The following is a 20,548-nucleotide window of genomic DNA, read 5'->3' on the forward strand; positions in this document are numbered from 1 at the left end:
CTCTCCAACTCCCATCCTACTGCCCCTGGCTTAGGTTGGTGGAAGGAAAGGGAGTATAGCTAGAGTACTGCTGCACTGGAGCCAACCCTTACTGCCAAAAGCCCCTTCAGTGCATGATGCAGCTGTGCACAAATTGGAGAAGCCACAAGGCTGCTTTAAATTGTGTGAAGCCCAAACAAGCCTCCATCTGTCCCCCAGACTGAAAGAACCCAAAGGTGTGGCATAAAGCCAACAACACTCCCTCAGATCTGACTGTAGGTGCAGCTGGCCAAACCATACTGTCATGACCAAGGGAAATGTTCTTGTGAGACTTAGACCTCAACCATTCAGTACTTTTCTGGTACTCCTTGGTTCTGAATTGTTTAAGAGGTCAGTGCGGGGAAGGAGAGATGCATCTTAGTTGCATACATCTTACTTTCCAAATATATTAATTTAATAAATGGGTATTTATCTATATTACATTAATATCAAAGTCATATGAAAGTAGCAGTTCCTAGAATTGGGGCCAGGGTTCAAGAAGATGGGGAGAGACTAGTATAAATGAAAATATGCACCTAAATGAGAGCCCAAATGTAACACTTTTATTCAAGCTGAGAAAGTCCTTAGTCTGCAAGCAATCTCATTGGTTCCAGTGGGAGGACTTAACAGAGAAACGTTTTGCCCAGTTACTGGTGTTAGAAACGGCCTCTGTGGATGGAAGTGATCCTAATACTTTGGGTAAAACCCTGTATTATGTTGCAGGGATAACTTCCACAGCACTGAAACTAGTGTCATCATTTTTTATTATTATTTTGTATTACCATAGCTCCTAGGATTACCAGACATGGACCAAGATCCCATTGTGCTGAATGCTGCTTAAGCACAAACAAATAACTGGTCTTTCCCCCAAGATGCTTACAGCCTAAGTGTAAGATAGAGAAGAGGTGATAAATGAGCTGAGGGGGTAGAAAGGGAAAGAAAGGAAAAAAAGTCAACCCTCCCCTGAAATATAATGTTTGGTTTGGTGTATATTTTGAATAGATACCCGTTCTGGCAATTGCTACTTGGAAGTTAAAACACGAGGAGATAATGGAGGTACCTTCTGCAGCAATGAGATTGGGGTTGGTGTTTCCAAAGCATCCTGCTGCTGTTCCCTGGGAAAAGCTTGGGGAATTCCCTGTGAACATTGCCCGGCTGTGAACTCAAGTAAGTTGACTTAACGTCATTAGAGGTAACAATATATTTTGCTTATTTTGTGTTTCTCTACTTTCTCTGGATAGCACAGTTCTAGTATTACCACCTGCTATGTATATACATGTACTGCAGTGTCTTATTATTATACCACTCACAGTACAAAATCTTTTGTAATTGACATAAAATCAGCAAAACGAACATTATATTTGCCCCTGCATAATTGTGCTATTGCAGGCAAAACTGTACTATCTAATGGGGAAAGCAATACTCAGTGTTATATTAATAGGTGACACCTTATTTTGCTGAGGCTGTTTTATGCCTCTTAAATTTAAGTACCCTAGAATGAGATTTCCAAGTTCAAATATTATTGTTTTGAAAATTCATGAAATCTTTTTTGTTTTCAGCTGAGTATAAGGTTCTGTGCCCTGGAGGGGAAGGATTCCGACCAAACCCGATTACAGTTATATTGGAGGGTAATACTTATAATTTAAATATTTTACATGTCTACAATGACAAAATTCTTTGGTGAAATGTACTCTTTTTGCCATATAATCATACTGGTGCTTTCACTTTTCTAGATATTGATGAGTGTCAAGAACTACCCGGACTTTGCCAAGGAGGAAGATGTATCAATACATTTGGAAGTTTCCAATGTCAGTGTCCATCTGGATACTATTTAAATGAAGACACTAGAGTATGTGATGGTATGTAGTCCTTGGATTTACCCAGCATTGGCAGTTATTTCATACAAAGTGTTGACAACTCAACATCCATCAAAATCAATCGGTTCTGCCAAAACAAGATGTGTAAATGCAAAGACAGTAGAGCTGGTCAAAATTTTTCCATCACACTATTTGTTAATAAAGAACTCCTTTTGACTTGATGGAAATTTTTATAATTTTTTATCTAACGTCTTCTGATTTACCGGCTAACTCTAAGAAATAGCAGTTCTTTGGTAGACAGTGTAATTATTTACCTTGACTAAGCAGTAAAACAAACAAACAGATGGCTGCTTGGGTTTGCTGGGCAGGTGGAAATGGCATCATCCTCTTTTAAGTGCAGCTCATTGTCTGTCTTCCTCCAATCTAAAGCTTGAGTCTTTAACTGTAAATATTTCTAGTATTGCAGCCTTCGTTCACCACAGTGAGTTGGTAGCATGCATTTAGTGCATTATGCTATGCACTTATCCCATGAAGCCTGTAGTTTGCATTCTGTATCAAGTTTTGACAAAATCCCCAAACCTGATGCCTACTTTTCCATTGTTCAGAGTATATTCAGCTTCTCAGACCATTTGTAATATTATTGGTTTTCCATAATGTCTATGATGTGCTAAGGCTAGGTAAATATAAGAAGATTCATGCCACAAAGAGCTTACAGGCTAAAAATCAAGCAGAAAGACTTTTCATGCAGTACTGTATACATGCAGCTCAACTTGTTAACAGGCTTCCTGTTAAGTGGAGAGAAGATATAAGTCTACTTGTCCGTACAGATCTTTCTGTGTTGATGGCCGAATATTGTTTAAAATGAGCAAGGCTGTTTAAGCAACTTTCAAGTGTCCATCTTTTACTTTCTCCCTTTGCTTGGAGACTTTTGGTGTAATTGTTGCCGCATTTGCTGAGTGCAACTATTCTACCATCTCTAGCCCATCGAATCAAAATTCACTACATCAGTTTTGTTTAAGATAAGATAAGGTGACTTTGGCTCTGTCAGGCTTACTCCTGCTAGTTTACTGAGACTCTTATCTTCCTTGGGTTCTCTTGTCATAAGGGGTGATTAGTACCTAGAGAGGAGACATGGATGTGATTTGTACCTGATTTTAGAGCATCTCCAAAGATAACTGCTAGGGCAGAAGTTTAGAGGAAATTGACTGTCACTGGCCCATCCCTTTGAATATACAAGCAGCCCAAGGCCCACCTTAGCTGTGAGGCCTTTTGGCTCACCTGTGGAAATAACCATTTATGGTATTACTCCCTCTCCTGTACACTCTATGCCCATCCTGACCCAGACCATTAAGTAGTCTTAGCAGTATATTCTTGCCCCAAAAACTGCTGGGCCATCTTAACCCAAATTTACTAATGTCTCAACACAATTGAGACTGATATAAACTGTGGTTATGTAATGGCTTTTGGTTTTCTTATTAGATGTAAATGAATGTGAAACACCTGGAATTTGTGGTCCTGGCACTTGTTATAACACTGTTGGAAACTACACCTGTATCTGTCCTCCTGACTACATGCAAGTCAATGGTGGCAACAACTGTATGGGTAAGAGGTTTTGGGGTTTTTTTTTTAAGATTTTGCCTTTACACTTTGTGCCAGGGCAGCAGCTAGTGTAAATGGCTCCACTGAATTAAGCTACACAGAAGAAAAGTCATGAATTAAATGCAGTTCTGGCAATGTCCATGTAACTGAGGGTCTAGTCTATTTCTTTATTTTCATTAAGTAAACTAAGACAGGTTTTTGTCAGAGGTTTATTAGAAAACAACTCACAATCAGTGTAGTCTGTTTAGATTGGCAAAATAATGTTACTGTTTCCTTCCAACCACAGTAAAAAGGTGTTATATTTGCTCTTCATGTGAAATGAATTTTCCATTTTAATCCTTTGGCAAGAGTGATATTTCATGGGTACTTTGGGCCATATCATGTTATTGATCTATGCACAGAGCCTCTCCACTGAGCATTATTGTAAAAATTGATGGACGGCTGTAATGTTTCGAGGCTGGAATGTCTGAGCATCACAGGCTTATTCTTCTTCCAGTGAAGTCAGTGGCAGAACTCCCATTGACTTCAGTGGGAGTAGGACCAGGCCTCAAAAGATTAACAAAGTATTTTTGTATAACACCAGCCAGTCTGTGGCTTGAAAAATCATTGGCTGCAGTAGAGGCAGCACAGTAGACAGCATCCCAGCAGAGCTTGCCTAGGCACTGTTAACCATCGCATTGTAGAGGACAGCACATGGCTGGACCTTGTCCTGTATTTCTCGTGCTCTGGAGCTGACTGATGGTGATGCGTCATTAAAGGTCTGTGATTCAATTGGCGCTTTTGCTCAAGGATTGTTACTGTGTTCAGCCTTTGCTCTGGAAGGTTTTGTGACCTTTCTATCCTAATAATTCATCTCTTTTCAAAATGGTCCCTGAAAAATGGTGACCGATAATATTATAATGCCCTATGGCAGAGTTATTTACACCGTACTTAAATCTGATCCTGCAAACTTTCTGCCTAGCTCTTTCTAGCTGGCAGCCCTGCTTACAGCTGCTCCTTAAGAGAAGAGGAGCCATGGGTTTCCTTTTACTGGTATCACACCACCCTTTTGAAGCTTTTCGAGTTGAGTTTCAATGGGCACATCTTTATGTGATATTATTGTTTCTAGGTGCAGTGTTTAATTTTGCTTCCACGACTGTAGCATATTGAGCTAGGACTGTGCAGTCCTGGCTGGCAGGGGACTGTGGGGTTCAGTGGGCCAGCTTGGAGCTGCTCCCCTTTGGCTCAATGTGCTGCGGAGGGGCTGGAGCACAAGGGTGCTATGGTGTGGGGCTAGCGGGCAGGCAACCCCTGCACTGTAGCAGCCTTGTGCCCCAGCCAGCCCCGGTCACTGTCTACACATGAGTCACAGCAGAGTAAATAATTCTGCCATAAGATAGTACTTGTCAGGCAATACTATCCTACGGTGTAGTTAATTAGTTTTCTCTGGTCTAATAGGGATGCACGTGTAGATGGTGTCGCTTTACTGCGGAGCGATTAGACAACTGAGAGAACACATTTAACCCAACATTTCAAGCTTTTCATAGGTTTTAGGAGTCACTCCTAGCAAGGGTGTAAAACGCTAGAGAAAAACCTGTCTTCAGCAACCTCTGGAGAGAGCTACAGAAGTCAGGTGTTTAAAAGTCTTCTAACAGGTGACCTAGTAATATTCTCAGTGCATTTGGGCAAGGCGGTAACTAAGTATGAGGTGACTAATAAATATGACCTCTTACCTTCATACAAGCTTCATCGTATATTTCAGCAGAGCTTTTCAGCATCATACGTTTTGTTTTTTTATTGCAGATATGAGGAGGAGTCTCTGCTACAGAAATTATTATGCAGACAATCAAACCTGTGATGGAGAGCTTCTCTTTAACATGACCAAGAAAATGTGCTGCTGTTCCTACAACATTGGGAGAGCATGGAATAAGCCTTGTGAGCAGTGTCCTATTCCTAGTACAGGTAGGTTTTTAATTTGAAAATGTTTATAACCAAATAAGCTATTATAAAGTTTATAACCATGCAAGCTATTCTAAAGCTAAGGAGAGAGGGTTATGTTTTCATATATTTCTGTGTTTCTGTATGTGTTTGTGCATGTGCCTATCCAAGTACAGGAAAAGGGGGAAATTTAGCCTAGTATGAAAATATTTGGATAATTTGAGTTATCTTGTTTTCTTATTATAGATGAATTTTCAACACTGTGTGGAAGTCAAAGGCCTGGTTTCTTCATTGACATTTATACAGGGTTACCAGTTGGTGAGTTGTGATTACTCTGTTGAGAACTAAATTCCATACCACCTATGTGCTAGGAAAAGGGAGGCTTTGTTTCCACAATTAGTTTTTTCCTGGAGAGGAATAAAGACCAAACAATACAATGGAGTTCAACCCTTAACTTAAATCTGATCCTGCAAACTTTCTGCCTAGCTCCTTCTAGCTGGCAGCCCTGATTTACAGCTGCTTGTGATCAAGGCAGTGTCAAGCTATAAAGATGTTTTAATCAAGCCTTGCTGAATAGACAATGGGCTATGATCATCTTGGAGTAAGGCCAATCTTCTTTAAGTTTGAAAGGAATTAGGAGTCTTTCCTTCTGATTCAAGCACAGATTTAATCTGACAGTTCACACCAATCCCCTTGTGTACGAGATTAACATAAAAATCCCTTTTTCTCTTCAGTCAGAATATTTCTTACATGCTGTGGCGGAGCACCAGTGGGGTGCTTGCCACTTTTAGGGCTATCACAGGCTCTGGGGGAGCCTGTTTTTTTTGAGCAGCAGGGAAGAGTTTTCCCTGCTAAGCATTGTAAGGGGGAAGGTAGGGCTCAGAGCATCTTAAGTGCTCTGCCATTTTAAGACTGGGGTCCGGCAGCAAGCAGGTGCGGCCCAGTCCTGACAAGTGGCCATCTTAAGCCCTAGGGCAGCAGGGCTGGGGGCAGCAGTTCACTGCTAGACACCGAGGAAGCAACATTTCCCAGAGGAGCTGCTTCTCTGAGAACAGCTAGGAGGTAAGGGCAGGAGGCTCTTGGTCCTGGGCTTGACTTGAAACTGCAGCCAGCTGGGGAAGGGTGGCCTGGCAGGGCTCCTGGTGGTGCGGGAGCCCCCAGGAAATGCCAGGCCAATTACCTCCCCTGTGAAAGGTAAGGAGGGGCTCCTTATCCCCAGCCCCCACCTCTGGGTGGGTTATTTAACACCAGAGGCAGTAGAGGGCCAGGCATGCCCAGGTGTGGCACCTGAGCCCTGCGGGGTGCAAAACACCAGAGTGTGGGTAGTGTGCAGAGGGGCAGCTGAATGCCTGCACGAGAGTGGCAGTTGTGAGGCCCTGGAGAGAGGGGCAAGTAGAGAGTGGTAATTGTGAGGCCCTGTGAACACTGGGGCATGAGCTAGGGCCCTGTGAGTACGGGGCACAAGTTGGGTCCCTGTGAGCAGGGGGCTTGAGGGTAGGTCCTGCTAGCATGAGGGCCTGAGTTAGGTCCAGATAAGCCTTAGGGCGCTGAGGTCATAGGTGGGCCAGAGGTCAATTGGAGGGCAGCAGAGGAGAAGCCGTAAGGAGGACAGGGGACGAGCCGTCAGCCCCTTGATGGAGAGCAGCTGGGGGAGTTACCCGGCTACGAGACCAGTGGCAAAGTCAGCACAGCCTTTAGTGAACTGCCCAGCGCTCACTCAGAGGAGGGTAGTGGGAAATGCCCAAAAGGCTGCACGCTTACTGGCCGGGCAGTGAAGAGTAGGAAGCCTGAGGACCCTCTGGGTGAGGCCAGAGTGAATGTGGTCCCCAGGAGAGAAGAGGTGGTACGTGTGAGGCCCAGGAAGGGTGGTGTGAAAGAGACCAGATGAGAGGTGGTGGAAAGTGAGAGGCCTTTGTGAGAGGGAGGCAGTATGAGAGTAGCCCGAGCAGGGCACAGTGAAAGAGACTCAATACTGTGACCAGTTGGGCCTGGCCTCAGGCCAGAGCTTAGTACAGCTGTGAGCTACATCTGTGAGGTATGTGACATGTTAAGGGGTGGTAGGAGCATGTACTTTCGGCCCTTAGATATCCAGGCCCTCAAAAGGCAGCCTCCCACCTTGTTACCATCTAGTTACTTAACAGCAAGGTGTGGCAGGTGAGAGAGGTAGGTGGTGTGCCCAGAGGCAGTGGGAGACCAGCACTGTGGCTGGTTGGGGACCTCCCACTTTGCTACACCTGCATTATTATGAGTAACATTTGAATTGTTTATAACAAATTGCAAAAATGAGAAAGAGAGAGGAACTGAGGAATTCAAAGACAAGGATCCTTTTGGGATTCTGTTTTGTTTTGATTCGCACAAAAACAAGTGGAACATCCCTGCAAAACTAAGACAGCTGAGGTATATAGGTAGTGATAAAGGGCATTCTTAACGCATGCTTTGTAGGTGGGAGAAGGGTGTGCTTTAATTAGAGTGGCTTTGAGCACCGCTCTAATTAAAGTGCCTGGAGTGTCTTGTGTATTAGTGTCTCTGGGCTTCAACATGGCAGTGGGGGTGCTTTTTCTAAAGTTTGTCATACGAGCTTTAGTTAAAGTGCCCCCCCCAGCCATTTTGAAGCACAAGGAGACATGGAGGCTGGTAATTACAATGCTCCAGCAGACTCGATTGAGGCTGCTCCAATACACTGTTATTACAGCATGTTGGAGCAGCCTCCCGACTCATGTACAGGCACCCAAAGTATTCAGATACTCTTGTAGTGGATGCTGTAGAAAGCACTAACATAGCCTGGTCTGTGGAATCCATTCTAATTAGGTAGAGTGTATACAGAAATGGACAGTATATTATATTCCTGGCAGTTTGAGGAGCAAAGCATCATGTCTCAGCATTTGCACTCAATTGCCAAAATCATTGCCATTCAGTGCCAGCATGTTAGGTCACCTCTGAGCTTACCATGGCAAGTCCTAGTCTCTTGACCTGCTTAGTCAGAAGTAATCGTATGAGGTGGTGTCAAGCCTTGTGCAGCCTGCACACTGGCACTACTACATAACACTTCATATAAAGGAAGCCCACTCTAGATGGGGAAGGGGTCATGAAATGCAGGGCACATGCAGGTCCTGCCTCAGCAGCAGTTAGTAGTATGCATGCCAGAAGTGGCTCAGCCTTCTCAGTACTTGTTGGTATAGCTTTGTTCAAGCACAAAAGCAGCAGCCTTTGCAGCTGACCCTCACTTTCCTCCTGGAAGCAGAAAGGTGAGCCCAAAGATGCTACTGATGTGTCCTCAGCCATAACTAAAACTAGTGATACAAGTTGCTACCCTATGTAAGCAACCAGACTATATCAATGACTGGGAATCTGTATAGGCTCCCCCAGCTATGATGCCCAGCCTTTACCTTTCCTTAGTCTGGGGACAGAAATTATCCATTTCTGCTCCTTCCATGCACTGGGTGTGCTGCAAGGGTATAATTTAGTATCTGGCTTATACCATGCAGGACCAGTCTGTACTGTCATTCATGTAGTGATTGGCAGGCAGTGCATTGTTGGATTATAAACTTGCTGTAATATCTCTATTCCATTTTTTCATTATATTTCCATGTCTTTATTCAAGCTGATTACTTCTGGTGATGGCAGACAGGTGGGTTTTGGTTCGGTCTTAACCTGTTTATAATCATTGGGATAAATATCAGCAGCATTAGAGGTGCTTGTGTAGGAAATTAAGGGATTGGTGGAGAATTCCCACAATGCTCTTTGACCTTTCTCCATCACTATTGCTGCCATGAATTTAGTGATATTGGTCCCATAGTTAGGGCCTGAAAAAGACCTAAAGAGCCCAATCAGCAAGATTTATACTATTGAAATAACATCTGTATTTTTAAAGCCAAAAATAGTCACCTGAAATAAAACAACTATTGGCAAACACCATTCCTTGCACAAGAAAGTGTGGGACTTTAATGCAAAAGCATAGTATCTTGCAGGCATTTCAAATATCATTAGGCATTCATAATGTCAGTAAAAAGTATAAAAGTTACTTGCAGGTTTACTGGAGGAGAAACTGGATGTAAAGCGGAGGTCTAACCAAAGTTTGTATTCAGATGCACTTCCCCTTCTCAATGCCAAAGGCCATAAGGCATAAGCTAAAGTCACAGTAGGCAATCGGAGTCTTTCCATTAATTTCAGTGAATTCTTTGATCAGCCCCTTAGAGTATGAGGAGGGGCGTTTTTGCTTTTCGGTTTTTTGTTTTTGTTTTTTAAGCACAGAGGGAACTGTGCAAACTGGGAAACATTGTACATTGCTTCTGCAAACAACATCTGTTGGGCTGGAGTTTCATCTTCTGAGGACACCTTGTTCCATGTTAGTAATGCATAATAGATTCCAAGCAGCTAGAAATGCCAAATGGAGAATTGCCCCAGTGCAAGGGAATGCTACCAGCAGGCGGCTGGTGGATGAGGCTCTGCTGCTGCCTATTCCAGCAGCCCCAACCTCCAGTGTAAGGAAAAGGAGGCAGGTCAGGATAGGACATGGATGAGACAGAGCAGGGAAGTAACTGTAATTTTCTCTGTGTTTAATAAATTTTGGCTTTAGTGAAGAAATAGAGGTATTGGTCTATATATCAAAATATGTAGTAAAATATCTAGTTTGCCAGGTCACGTGGGAAATATTGAGTATCTGATACCATTTTACGTAATCATATTGCTATTATAAACATTGCAGTAACGTTGTCTCATGAATAAATGCAAAATAGAATATTTCTGTAGAAACAAATTTAATACGCTTTTTTTCAGACTATTTAAAAATCAATTGTTACAGATATTGACGAATGCCGAGAGATCCCTGGAGTCTGTGACAATGGAATCTGCATAAATATGGTTGGCAGCTTCAGATGTGAGTGTCCTGTGGGATTCTTCTACAATGATAAGTTGCTGATCTGTGAAGGTAAGAGGCTTATACTTTTGTCACATAGAAATGGGGGCATTATTAGCCTTTTGGCAGTTCAAACACTGGCAAATCCAGTGTACTTGCAAATCCATCCATAACAGGGGAATGTTCTGGGCTCAGTAAAATGTGAGTTGGGCAGGACTTTAAATAAAGCCATTTTAGCTTCTCCCTGGAAATTCTGTTGCACATATATTTTCTGTTGCTTCCTGATTACCAGATTTTCCAGCTAATCTATAAAGACCTTGAATCAGTATGAGTCAACCTGTTATGGCAAGTAAATCTTCCCACTTTTCATAGTCTAGAAGTAAATAAGTACATTGGGTGGTCTTACATAAGTCAGGTCACAAGAACACTGTTCACTTTCAAGTTGATATTTTGTTTCTAAGGAAAACAACATTTGTGTAAATATTTCAAAAACAAGATCAAAATTTCTTCAATGGATTTTCATATTGGGTAAATCTGTATAAATATTCTCTAGCTTAGTCACTGTCATCAATCAAAGATTATGGTAGGAATTTCCTTCATTCCCTGTTGTGGTTATGAGACTCACTGACCACTGAATTGCAACATCAGGACACATAGGTTATGTAACAAGACACTAAAAGCACAGATATGATAGTGCCAATCTAGAAACACACAAAAATGCCAGGTCTTTTGATGTATGGTGGGAGAATTCATTTTTCTTAAAACCTCTAGTGGGCTAGGTGGATATAGTACACTGATTTCAACTAAGTTGTACCAGTTAACTCGCATGTATATATAGCCCCTGTGTTTCCCCCTCAGGAAGACATAGTTTTGTTTCTAGAGAAGGTAGGTGACTTATTATTGGCCATGAACTGGTGTTCATGTCCAATGATAGAAATTTTCCAGAAATGTTTCTGGGACAGGGAGCACTACAGTCTGAAACTTCCCCCCTCCTCCCCTGTTCTACATGCCCCCTCCCAAAACCAGTCTGGGGGCAACTCCCCCTTCCCCTTCCCCAAACCTGCAGCAGGGAAGTGTAGAGACATTTGTTCTCCTGGGAGAGTTTCTCCTGGGAGCAATCTCTACCAGGTCAGAGATGGGTTATTTTTCTCCGAGAACTACCATTTTTGTTCTACGAGAAAATATGTGAATGCCTATATGCCACAGCTGCTGCTTGTGGGATCGGCACCCGTCACAGGGACAAGAGGAGAGCAGATGGTGGCTCTGCCCCAGGCTTCAGCCCCATGCTGTCACTGCCCTGTGATCCCAGCCTCATTCACCTGCCCACTCCTGGACACCAGCCTGCAGCCCCATCCCAATTGCCTGGTCAAGCATGCCCTGCCAACATGGGTCATGGGTCAGTCTCCATGGAAGCCCTGCCCCCTTGTTCAGCTGAGCCCTCTGGTGCCCCAGTGGTGGGTGCAGGGAAAATAGGCCAGAGTGCCCAGGCAGTGGAGCCAGGGCTGGCAATGGTGGCGCAGACAATGGCAGTGGTAGCCAGAGTGTGATGATGAGAGTAAGCCGCCACTGTGGGGGCTACCAGTAAGCCGAGTCCAGCTGCTAGGCTGCTCCCACCCAACTGCTGCATCTCCCAGCCCCACAGACCACAGCTCCTGGCATGCACAAGAGCTACATGGAAATGTGGAGTGCTGTGTTGCACACTTGGTGGCACCTCTGCGCCCAGTGGTGGCAGGACTGGGTGCATGCCCAAGCTGCTCCCTGTGCCTGGACCAGGCAGGGCTGACGAACCTACCATGGGCCAGATGGAATCACTTGGCAGGCCATATCCAGCCCAGGGGCCATATTTTGTCCACTCCTGTTCTAACAATTGACAAAGGCAGTACCATCTTATAGTCCCCCACCAAATGGTCAGTGTATTTTCAGGGAAGCTGGTAAGTCATGAAATCCAAGGGCTTGGTAGCAGGCCGCCCAGAATAGTACTTTGCTTTCTTAAAAGTCCTTTTTGTTGTGTTGTGTTGTGTTGTGTTTTTTTGGGGGGTGGGAGTGAACGGGACATGTATTATACCTAAATGAATATGCAGCTTCCATCACAGCTGTGTTCCAGGTAGGGGAATTAACATGAGCTGCCTTCAGTTTTGTTTCTCCTGCTGCTGCTGCTGTGTAAGTGTTACTATTGTATAACATTACAGTACAGCAGAAATGTTCACGATATAATGCTGAAAGGAAGTCTCATTCTTGTTCTTACCTCCAGTCCCCAGTCTGAGTCAGGTTTCTTACTGGTGCTCTTTTAATCTTTGTAGGTAATAGTATTTGCATTATTCAAAAAAATGGGAGTTTTGGATCCTATACGACAGTAGATTTGGAGTATGGTGATGGTCGTGATAGTTCAGGAAACAAGTGAGAAGCAAGGACTTTTTGGTGATACCTTTTATTGGACCAGCTGAATAGTTAGGAGACATGTTAATATTCAGTTGGTCCAAAAAGATATTACCAAAAAGCTTCATTTCTTACATACAACTACAGTTATTCTGAATGGGTGTGCCCCATTCAACCTAGTCACCCACAGTAAATAAACAGGGCTGAGTTTACCAAACTCTAACCAGAGGCCAATATTACAGATGGAAAATGTTGTTCATCCATCAGCTCTGTGAGAGCCAGCCATGAGGAAAATTAGCTAGAATTAAATTCAGTTTAAGAACCTTCAGAAGCCAGTAAACAAAGAGAGAGAGAGAGAGCCATGCTTCAACAAGGGGCTAGAAAGAGTGGAAGTTTTGCAGGTTGTGATCACCTGTATAACTACCACCCCCTTTGGATTGATAACGCTGAAAGAAAATTCATAGTCACATTCCTTCATGTCTGGCTCCTTTAAAGATCAGGCAGTTCTTATATGTGGGGCTTAATGCTGCATTAGGATGTGTGTGGGGTCTCTTGTCAACTTCAGTGGAAATCCATGTTGTTAAAGCTGCCATCCTCCCTGGAGCTCAGTACAAGAACAGGGCCACAAATTGAAAGGCAGCCAGATGCAAGGTTGCAGCCAAAGGCCTGTGCAACATGACTGGCTTTGGAAGAGCCTTCTATTCATCCAATGGATGGGGACAGATTGAAAGGATGGAGGAAGCAGACTTAGGAAAAACTGCAGGAAATGGTTAAAAACAAATCTAAAAATCTCCTTTCAGTGAATTGTTTAATACAAATAAATGTAAAAACAACATGCATAAAATCCTTACATGTCAGCTGGGGCATTTTCTTAAAATGAAAAATGTGCTTCTGTTTCCATTTTTTATTGTCAATTTGTCCTAACAATCAAATTCCACCTTGTGTTGATAGATATTGATGAATGCCAAAATGGGCCAGTATGTCAACGAAATGCAGAATGTGTCAACACAGCTGGGAGCTATCGCTGTGACTGTAAACCTGGCTACAGGTTCACCTCAACAGGCCGTTGCACAGGTCAGTATTCCCAAGCTTACTTATGTAATGGTATACGGTACATAGTGACTAAAAAACAGCCTTAAACATACAAGTATGCCCTACTTTAAAAGGCTGCAGGATTTGTACATTGTCCTGAACAAATATGCAACCAAATTATTTTTATGAGCCTTTTGCCTCTTGAAACTATTTACTGGCTTTTGTGAATGTTTTGTATTTTTATTATCATTGTCATGATTTATAAACTTAATTCTTTCAGAAGTCTGAGTGTGTGCTTGCAAAATCAGTCTAGCCAGAAAATCTAACAGACGCTGAACTGCCTTTGGCCTTAAAATTGTATCCTTTTGCTCCAAAACTGATTAGAGAACATACACGAAATTTTTCAGGAAAAATCCAATAGAAAAATGGTCCCTCATTTAAAAGATTGCTTTATACTGTGCTGGCTGCTAGTGCCACTGATGCTAATAAGGCACTAAATGTAGTTAAATAAGGGCTTATAAGTTGGCCTTTACCGATAGAGATAGAAATGCATGTGTGCACATGTGGCTGTGTATACATCGTGTGGCAGGCCAGTAGGGGGCACTCCTGGTTTGAGCCGCCCACCTCCCTGTGCCCAACCACCTTCCAGACTCCGAATGCCTCCCTAGGGGTGCCTCACGTCTGGCCAACCCCCTTCCTGGAGCACACTCGCTAGCCTGGGGGTAACGTAGCTGCCACCACCCTGAGAAGGGACTGTCTGGGCCCAGTGTCCTCGGGGAAACATAGGCCTAAAGTCCTACGGGTACTCGACCCAGTACAGGCACTTGGGGCACTTCAGGGGGCAAAAAGTAAAGTCTCCCTTAGTCTGCAGACCTAAGGGGTTTCTTAGGCATAATTTAGACCCACCCCTTCAGTAAGTCTCCCACACCGGTCACAAAGGAGAACTTTATTGGTTACAGGGGTAGGGTGAAAGTAGGGTACAAGATTGAGCAATATCCTAGAAATCCTAAAGAGCAAACAGTCTGGCTGAGGTAGCCTTTTGATCATGCATCTGAGTTACTGCCAGCTAGATATCTAATCAGATCTCGAGTAGCTTACTCACAAGCATCTTCCAAAGGCAGGTGAAGTTTCTTGGAGACAGGCCGTTTCTCGCTCATGAGTTTTGGGGGAGAGAGCCAGTTTCAGATGGTAAAGCTCCTCTGAGTCCCTCACATGGCTGCTGCCCCCGCCTCCTGGGCAGTCTTAACTTTTATAGCCCCTGTGACCTCATTCACCTGGTCCAGTGGAAGCCAGCTCCAGTTGGCTGTTGGCCAACCAATTTGAAATACATCACTAGTTGCCGGGCAGACTCCAGCCCACCAAGTAGATGCCCCTCATCCAGGTAGCTGATACCAGTCACGTAGGCAGAGGGAGCAGGTTTCCCCCCTCCCTCAGGAATGTAGCCAGCTCAGGTTACCTAAAGAGATAGGGTAAGGGTGCGTCTGCTCTGCTGGGCCCATCCTAATCAAAGGGTCACAGCACAGAGATTTAATCACACTGTCACAGGGCAGAGATTTTGGGGAGAAACCAAGGTGGCTTTCTGCCACACATCCCACGTCATTGACTATTAGAGCTGGCTATGCAATTGTGCAGGGGCTGTCAGCTGGGGGGTATGCATACCCACAGAGGTATTTGAGAAGGCCCATGGGGTTACACGTGGGCAGGGATGGAGTGCTGGCATGCGCCATCCTGTGCAGGCGCTGCCTGCCTGGCCGGATGCACAAGGCAGGGGAAGGTCGCATGTGGCGGCTGCCACCGCTCAGCGTCCAGCCACATGCCACCCCTGCTCAGCATCCAGCCATGCACACCCCCCGCCAAAAGGCTGAAAACCCCTACACTAGTGCAATGTGGTATATTAAGCCTATTTGAATAAAATACCTGTTTCTGTCGTTCAATTAATTACCCTTAAATAAAAAGAAAAAAACCTCAGTAGAAACACTCTAAATTAAAAAAAAACCTTATGAATGCTAAAGTTCCAGTCAGAAACATCCGAAAAAGCTAAGAGGTAGCTTTCCAAAGACACGAAGGCCTATGAGTATGTAGTTGGGTATCAAACTGACATTTGCGCCAACCTACCTCTAAAGCTTCTTTCCTAACTGAATTTTTCATGGACTTAAACTTGCCCCTGCAATTTGTCTGTGAAGGTATGGCCAAGAAACTCAGTATCTTTGAACCCAGGGAGTGTTTGGCCTCTCTTTCCTCTGTCTGTATATACCTCATGTAGTTTTCATAATTGCATGCCAGAATGTCTTAGCACATTATTTACCTCCTGGGTTTTCACAAATTAATCACTGCCATTTAGGGGTCATTGCTGATAGGGGAACCTTATTTGAAATGACTTATTCAGAAAGTTCAAGAATAAGCATTTAGGCTTTTATGGTCTTAAAATGGACTATGACATTATTTTCAAATACTTATTTGACTGGGCCTGGACTTCTCTGTTTTGTTCACTTTGTTTTTCAATGCTGTTACTGTAGCAACAGTAGTATTCACGTTATTTTGATTATTTAAGGAGTCACAAAGACCATGTGAAGAATTATGAGCCAAATGACCGTAAATATTGTATACATTTCTGAACAAAGTAATAGCTGCAAAGGAAATTAGTAAAGTTTTCCTTGGATTTTCTGTCCCTGTGTATTTGAGTTTTAGGAAGTGCACCTTTCTCTGCAGCACTATTTTACATTGTTTTATGAGACCTTCAGGGGAAGAGGATGTAGGAGCAGTGAAGAAAATAGCTTTGAGAATGAAAGCTTCCTTTGTTAAGCTATAGAGCAACACATGCACATGGTCAGTATGTTGGTAGCATAATTGTTGTTGTAACTCCTTCATTATAGCAGAACAGGAAAAACCAGGGAAAGTTCTGATATGAGCTACAATGCCCTGACCTGAATTGGCACAAACATTACTTCCCAGTATTTTTGCTCTAACTTTATAATTAGTGAAAATAAAGCAAAACAATCATTTCATAGACATTAGACATTAGGGCTGGAAAGGACCTCGGAGGATCATCGAGTCTAGCCCCCCACCCAAAGGGCAGGAAGTCAGCTGGGGTCATAGGATCCCAGCAAGATAAGCATCCAATTTGCTCTTGAAGGTGTTCAATGTAGGTGCTTGAACCACCTCCGATGGCAGGCTGTTCCAGACCTTGGGGGCTTGGACAGTAAAGAAATTCTTCCTCATGTCCAGCCTGAAACGGTCTTGTAGTAGTTTATGATTGTTCGACCTCATCATCCTTTGGGGTGCTCTGGTGAACAAATGTTCCCCCAGATACTGGTGGTCACCCCTGATAAACTTATAGGTGGCCATCAGATCACCCCTGAGCCTGCGCTTTTCCAGGCTAAAGAGCCCCATGGCTCTCAGCCTATCATTGTAAGGTCTGCTTTCCTGACCTCTGATCATGCTCGTGGCTCTTCTCTGGACTCTCTCAAGCCTCTCCGCATCCTTTTTGAATTGTGGAGCCCAAAACTGGATGCAGTACTCCAGCTGCGGCCTTGCCAAGGCCGAGTACAAGGGGAGAATGACGTCCCAGGATTTGCTTGAGAAGCATCTATGGATGCAAGCCAGTGTTTTGGTTGCTTTACTAGCTACAGCATCGCACTGCAGGCTCATGTTCATCTTGTGGTAAATGATGACCCCCAAATCTCTTTCTTCTATGGTGCTAGCCAGCGTAGCATTGCCAAGCCTATAAGGATGCTGCAGGTTTTTCCTCCCAAGGTGGAGAACCTTGTATTTTTCGGTGCTAAACATGATCAGGTTCTCATCCGACCATTTGCTGAGCCTGTCCAGGTCAGCCTGGATCACCCACCGGTCTTCTGGTGTGGATTCTTTGCCCCAAAGTTTGGTGTCATTGGTGAACTTGGCCAGTCTGCTTCTGACTCCAATGTCCACATCATTAATGAAGATGTTGAACAATATGGGTCCAAGGACAGAGCCTTGGGGGACCCCACTGGTCACAGGACACCATGATGAGTGACTTCCATCAATTACTACCTTCTGGGTCCGACCATGGAGCCAATTTCCCATCCACAGGATCGTGGTGGAACCAAGGCCACAACTGGCCAGTTTCACCAAGAGGTGATCATGGGATACCAGATCAAAGGCTTTTTTGAAGTCAGGATCTGTGACATCAATCTCTTCTCCCATGTCCAGGTGATAGGTCACCTGGTCATAGAAAGAAATGAGATTGGTCAAGCAAGACCTACCCGCAACAAACCCATGCTGGCTATCTCTCAGGATGTTGGCATCAGCCAGTCCATTAAGGATGGCCTCTTTAATAAACTTTTCTAAGATCTTCCCCAGGATAGAAGTCAGGCTGATGGGCCTATAGTTAGCCAGATCCACTTTCCTCCCTTTCTTGAAGATGGCACCACATTGGCCTTCCAGTCTTCGGGCACTACACCAGAGCGCCAGGAGTTTTCAAAGATCTGTTCCAGGGGCTGAGCTATGACGTTCGCCAACTCCTTGAGTACCCTGGGGTATAGATTGTCAGGGCCGGCTGACTTTAAGGTATCCAGCTTCTCAAGGTGCTCCTTCACAAGGTCAGCATTAATGGAGGGCAGGGGATCTCCCTCACCCGCACCTCCCTGTCCCGTGGTGGGCACAGGCGTCCCATAGGACTGATGAAAGACCGACGCAAAGTACCCATTTAATAGGTTGGCTTTTTCTGGGCGTCAGTTGTCAGTTGCCCCATCTGGTTCAGCTGGGGTCCAATGTTGCCCTTGCTTTTCCTCCGGCTCCCCACATATCTGAAAAAGGACTTTTTATTGTCCTTGATGCTCAAAGCTAGTTGGAGTTCAGTTGCAGCCTTGGCTTTCCTGGTTTGCTCCCTACAAGACTGGACCAGTGCAGAATAATCTTTCTTGGAGGTGAATTCCATCCTCCATCTTTTGTAGGCCTTTCTTTTTCACCTCAGGAGGTCTACTAGGTCGCTGGAGAGCCAGGGCGGCTGCTGTGCCTTCTTGCTGCCTTTCCTCCATGTTGGAATAGACTTAGCTTGTGCATTGTGGATTGCTCCCTTGAGGACCAACCACTTTTCTTGAACCCCCCCTCTCCCTGGGGTCATGGTCCCTTAGGGCCTCACTGACAAGCCTCCTGAGCTTGTCAAAGTCAGTTTTCCTGAAGTCAAGGACTTCTGTGTTGCTGACTGACTTGCCAGCTTTACAACGGATGGTGAAGGTGATCAGCTCATGGTTGTTGTCACCCAGCTTCCCATCGATCACTAGGTTGCCGATTAGGTCATCCCCAGTAGCCAGTACCAGGTTGAGCAGTGCTTTGCCTCTCGTTGGCCCATAGACTTCTTGAGTCAGGTAGAGGTCATCCACGCACGAGAGGAAGCTTTGCGACCACTCGGATTTTGCTGAGTGATCTTCCCACGAGATGTCCAGGTAATTGAAGTCATCCATGACAGCCAAGGTCCTGGAGCATGCGGCCTCAGCCAGTTCCCGGGCAAACTCCTGGTCAAGCTCAGGACTTTGGTTGGGAGGTCTGTAGTAGACTCCCACCGTTGTGTCCCCTGTGCCGTGTTCCCCACGAATTTTAACCCAAAGGGTCTTCAGTTGTCCACCCTGGTCACCAGCATCAGCTTGCAGGGATGTGTAGCTTTCCTTAACATAGAGAGCTACACCCCTGCCCCTTTTATCTACATGATCCCTCCTGTACAGGGTATAGCCATCTATACCCGTGGTCCAGTCATGGGTGGAGTCCCACCAAGTCTCCGTTATCCCTATGACATCATAATTATTTGCGTTGAGCATGAGGACGAGCTCCTCCTGCTTATTTCCCAAGCTCCTGGCATTTGTGTACAGGCAGGCAAGTGTCAGCTTGGGGGCTCTTGCCTTTCCCACAGATTGTACCAGGGCTGGGGCAGGGGTGGGCTCCCTTAAGTGCCTTGGCCTGCTTTAATCATAGTTAAAATAAAAGTAGTTAATAAAGGGCTTTGTCCTGCAGAATCCTAGGAAATGCCCAAGAATCTCCCTGAAGCCAGTGTGAGTTGAGAGTGCTAAGCAACTGGATTGCACCCATAGACCACAATAATGTGAGAAGTGATGTTATGCCAATAATCAGTTGCATCCTAATTCCATTAACTATGGTTATTCAAATGCTGCCTTCCTATTTTGAAATCACTGAGATGTTCTCTTCACCACCAAAGAAGCTCCCAGGATCTGAGAAAACAGTTTGAAGTATTGGAGTTGCCTGTTACAAAGACAGAACCAGAACTGCTCTGATGTGCTGTCAAAGCAGACTTGATTAACTGAATCTGCTGTAGCATAGCAATTACTGTACTCCAGCAGACACCAGCGTCATGTGTATCATAGATTCATAGATTGTTAGGGGCTAAAAGGGACCTTGCAAAATCACTGGGTCCAGCGCCCCTGCACTAGGCAAGAAAGACGGGGGTCAGGTGACTCCAGCAAGGTGACCGTCCAGTCTCCTCTTGAAGATTTCCAGGGTAGGTAATTGCACCACCTCTGGAGGCAGCCTATTCCATGGTCTCGACACCCTGACTGTGAAGAAGTTTTTTCCTAGTGTTAAGCCTGAAATGGTCTTCCAGGAGTTTATGGCCTTACTCCTGGTATTCCCCAGGGGTGGCCTGGCGAACAGTTGTTCTCTGAGCCCTTGATATTTTCCCCTGATGTAGCAGTAAGCTGCTACCAAGTCCCCTTTCAGCCTTCTCTTTTTTAGGCTGAAGAGACCCAAGTCCCTCAGTCTTTCCTCATATGGCTTGCCATTATATCAGCATCCCCCCACTGAAAAATGGTAGCGAGGGGACTTTAACTAAAGCTTGTAAGCTTAATCACTCCCCCCCACCTCTCAGAGCATGTGTATAAACATATTTAAACTGAAGTAGACAAAACACTTAGGGGGTATACTGAATTGGATGAACTGACAGCGGATA

At 44.7% G+C, this 20,548-nt stretch overlaps 1 protein-coding gene across 1 annotated transcript in view; it reads left to right on the forward strand.

Annotated features, from left to right (window-relative positions):
- The window catches only part of FBN1 (fibrillin 1), a 229,269-nt gene that overhangs the window by 169,610 nt on the left and 39,111 nt on the right, over positions 1-20,548 (forward strand). The window contains exons 38-45 of the mRNA XM_090028457.1: positions 1,021-1,185; positions 1,578-1,646; positions 1,752-1,877; positions 3,315-3,437; positions 5,217-5,375; positions 5,598-5,669; positions 10,153-10,278; positions 13,534-13,656. Of these exons, the coding sequence (XP_089884583.1) occupies positions 1,021-1,185; positions 1,578-1,646; positions 1,752-1,877; positions 3,315-3,437; positions 5,217-5,375; positions 5,598-5,669; positions 10,153-10,278; positions 13,534-13,656 (963 nt within the window). The remainder of the gene's footprint in view (positions 1-1,020; positions 1,186-1,577; positions 1,647-1,751; positions 1,878-3,314; positions 3,438-5,216; positions 5,376-5,597; positions 5,670-10,152; positions 10,279-13,533; positions 13,657-20,548) is intronic.

Source organism: Crocodylus siamensis, chromosome 15 (genome assembly GCF_052110815.1).
Source record: "Crocodylus siamensis isolate JL-2025a chromosome 15, ASM5211081v1, whole genome shotgun sequence".
In the NCBI taxonomy this organism is placed as follows: domain Eukaryota; kingdom Metazoa; phylum Chordata; order Crocodylia; family Crocodylidae; genus Crocodylus; species Crocodylus siamensis.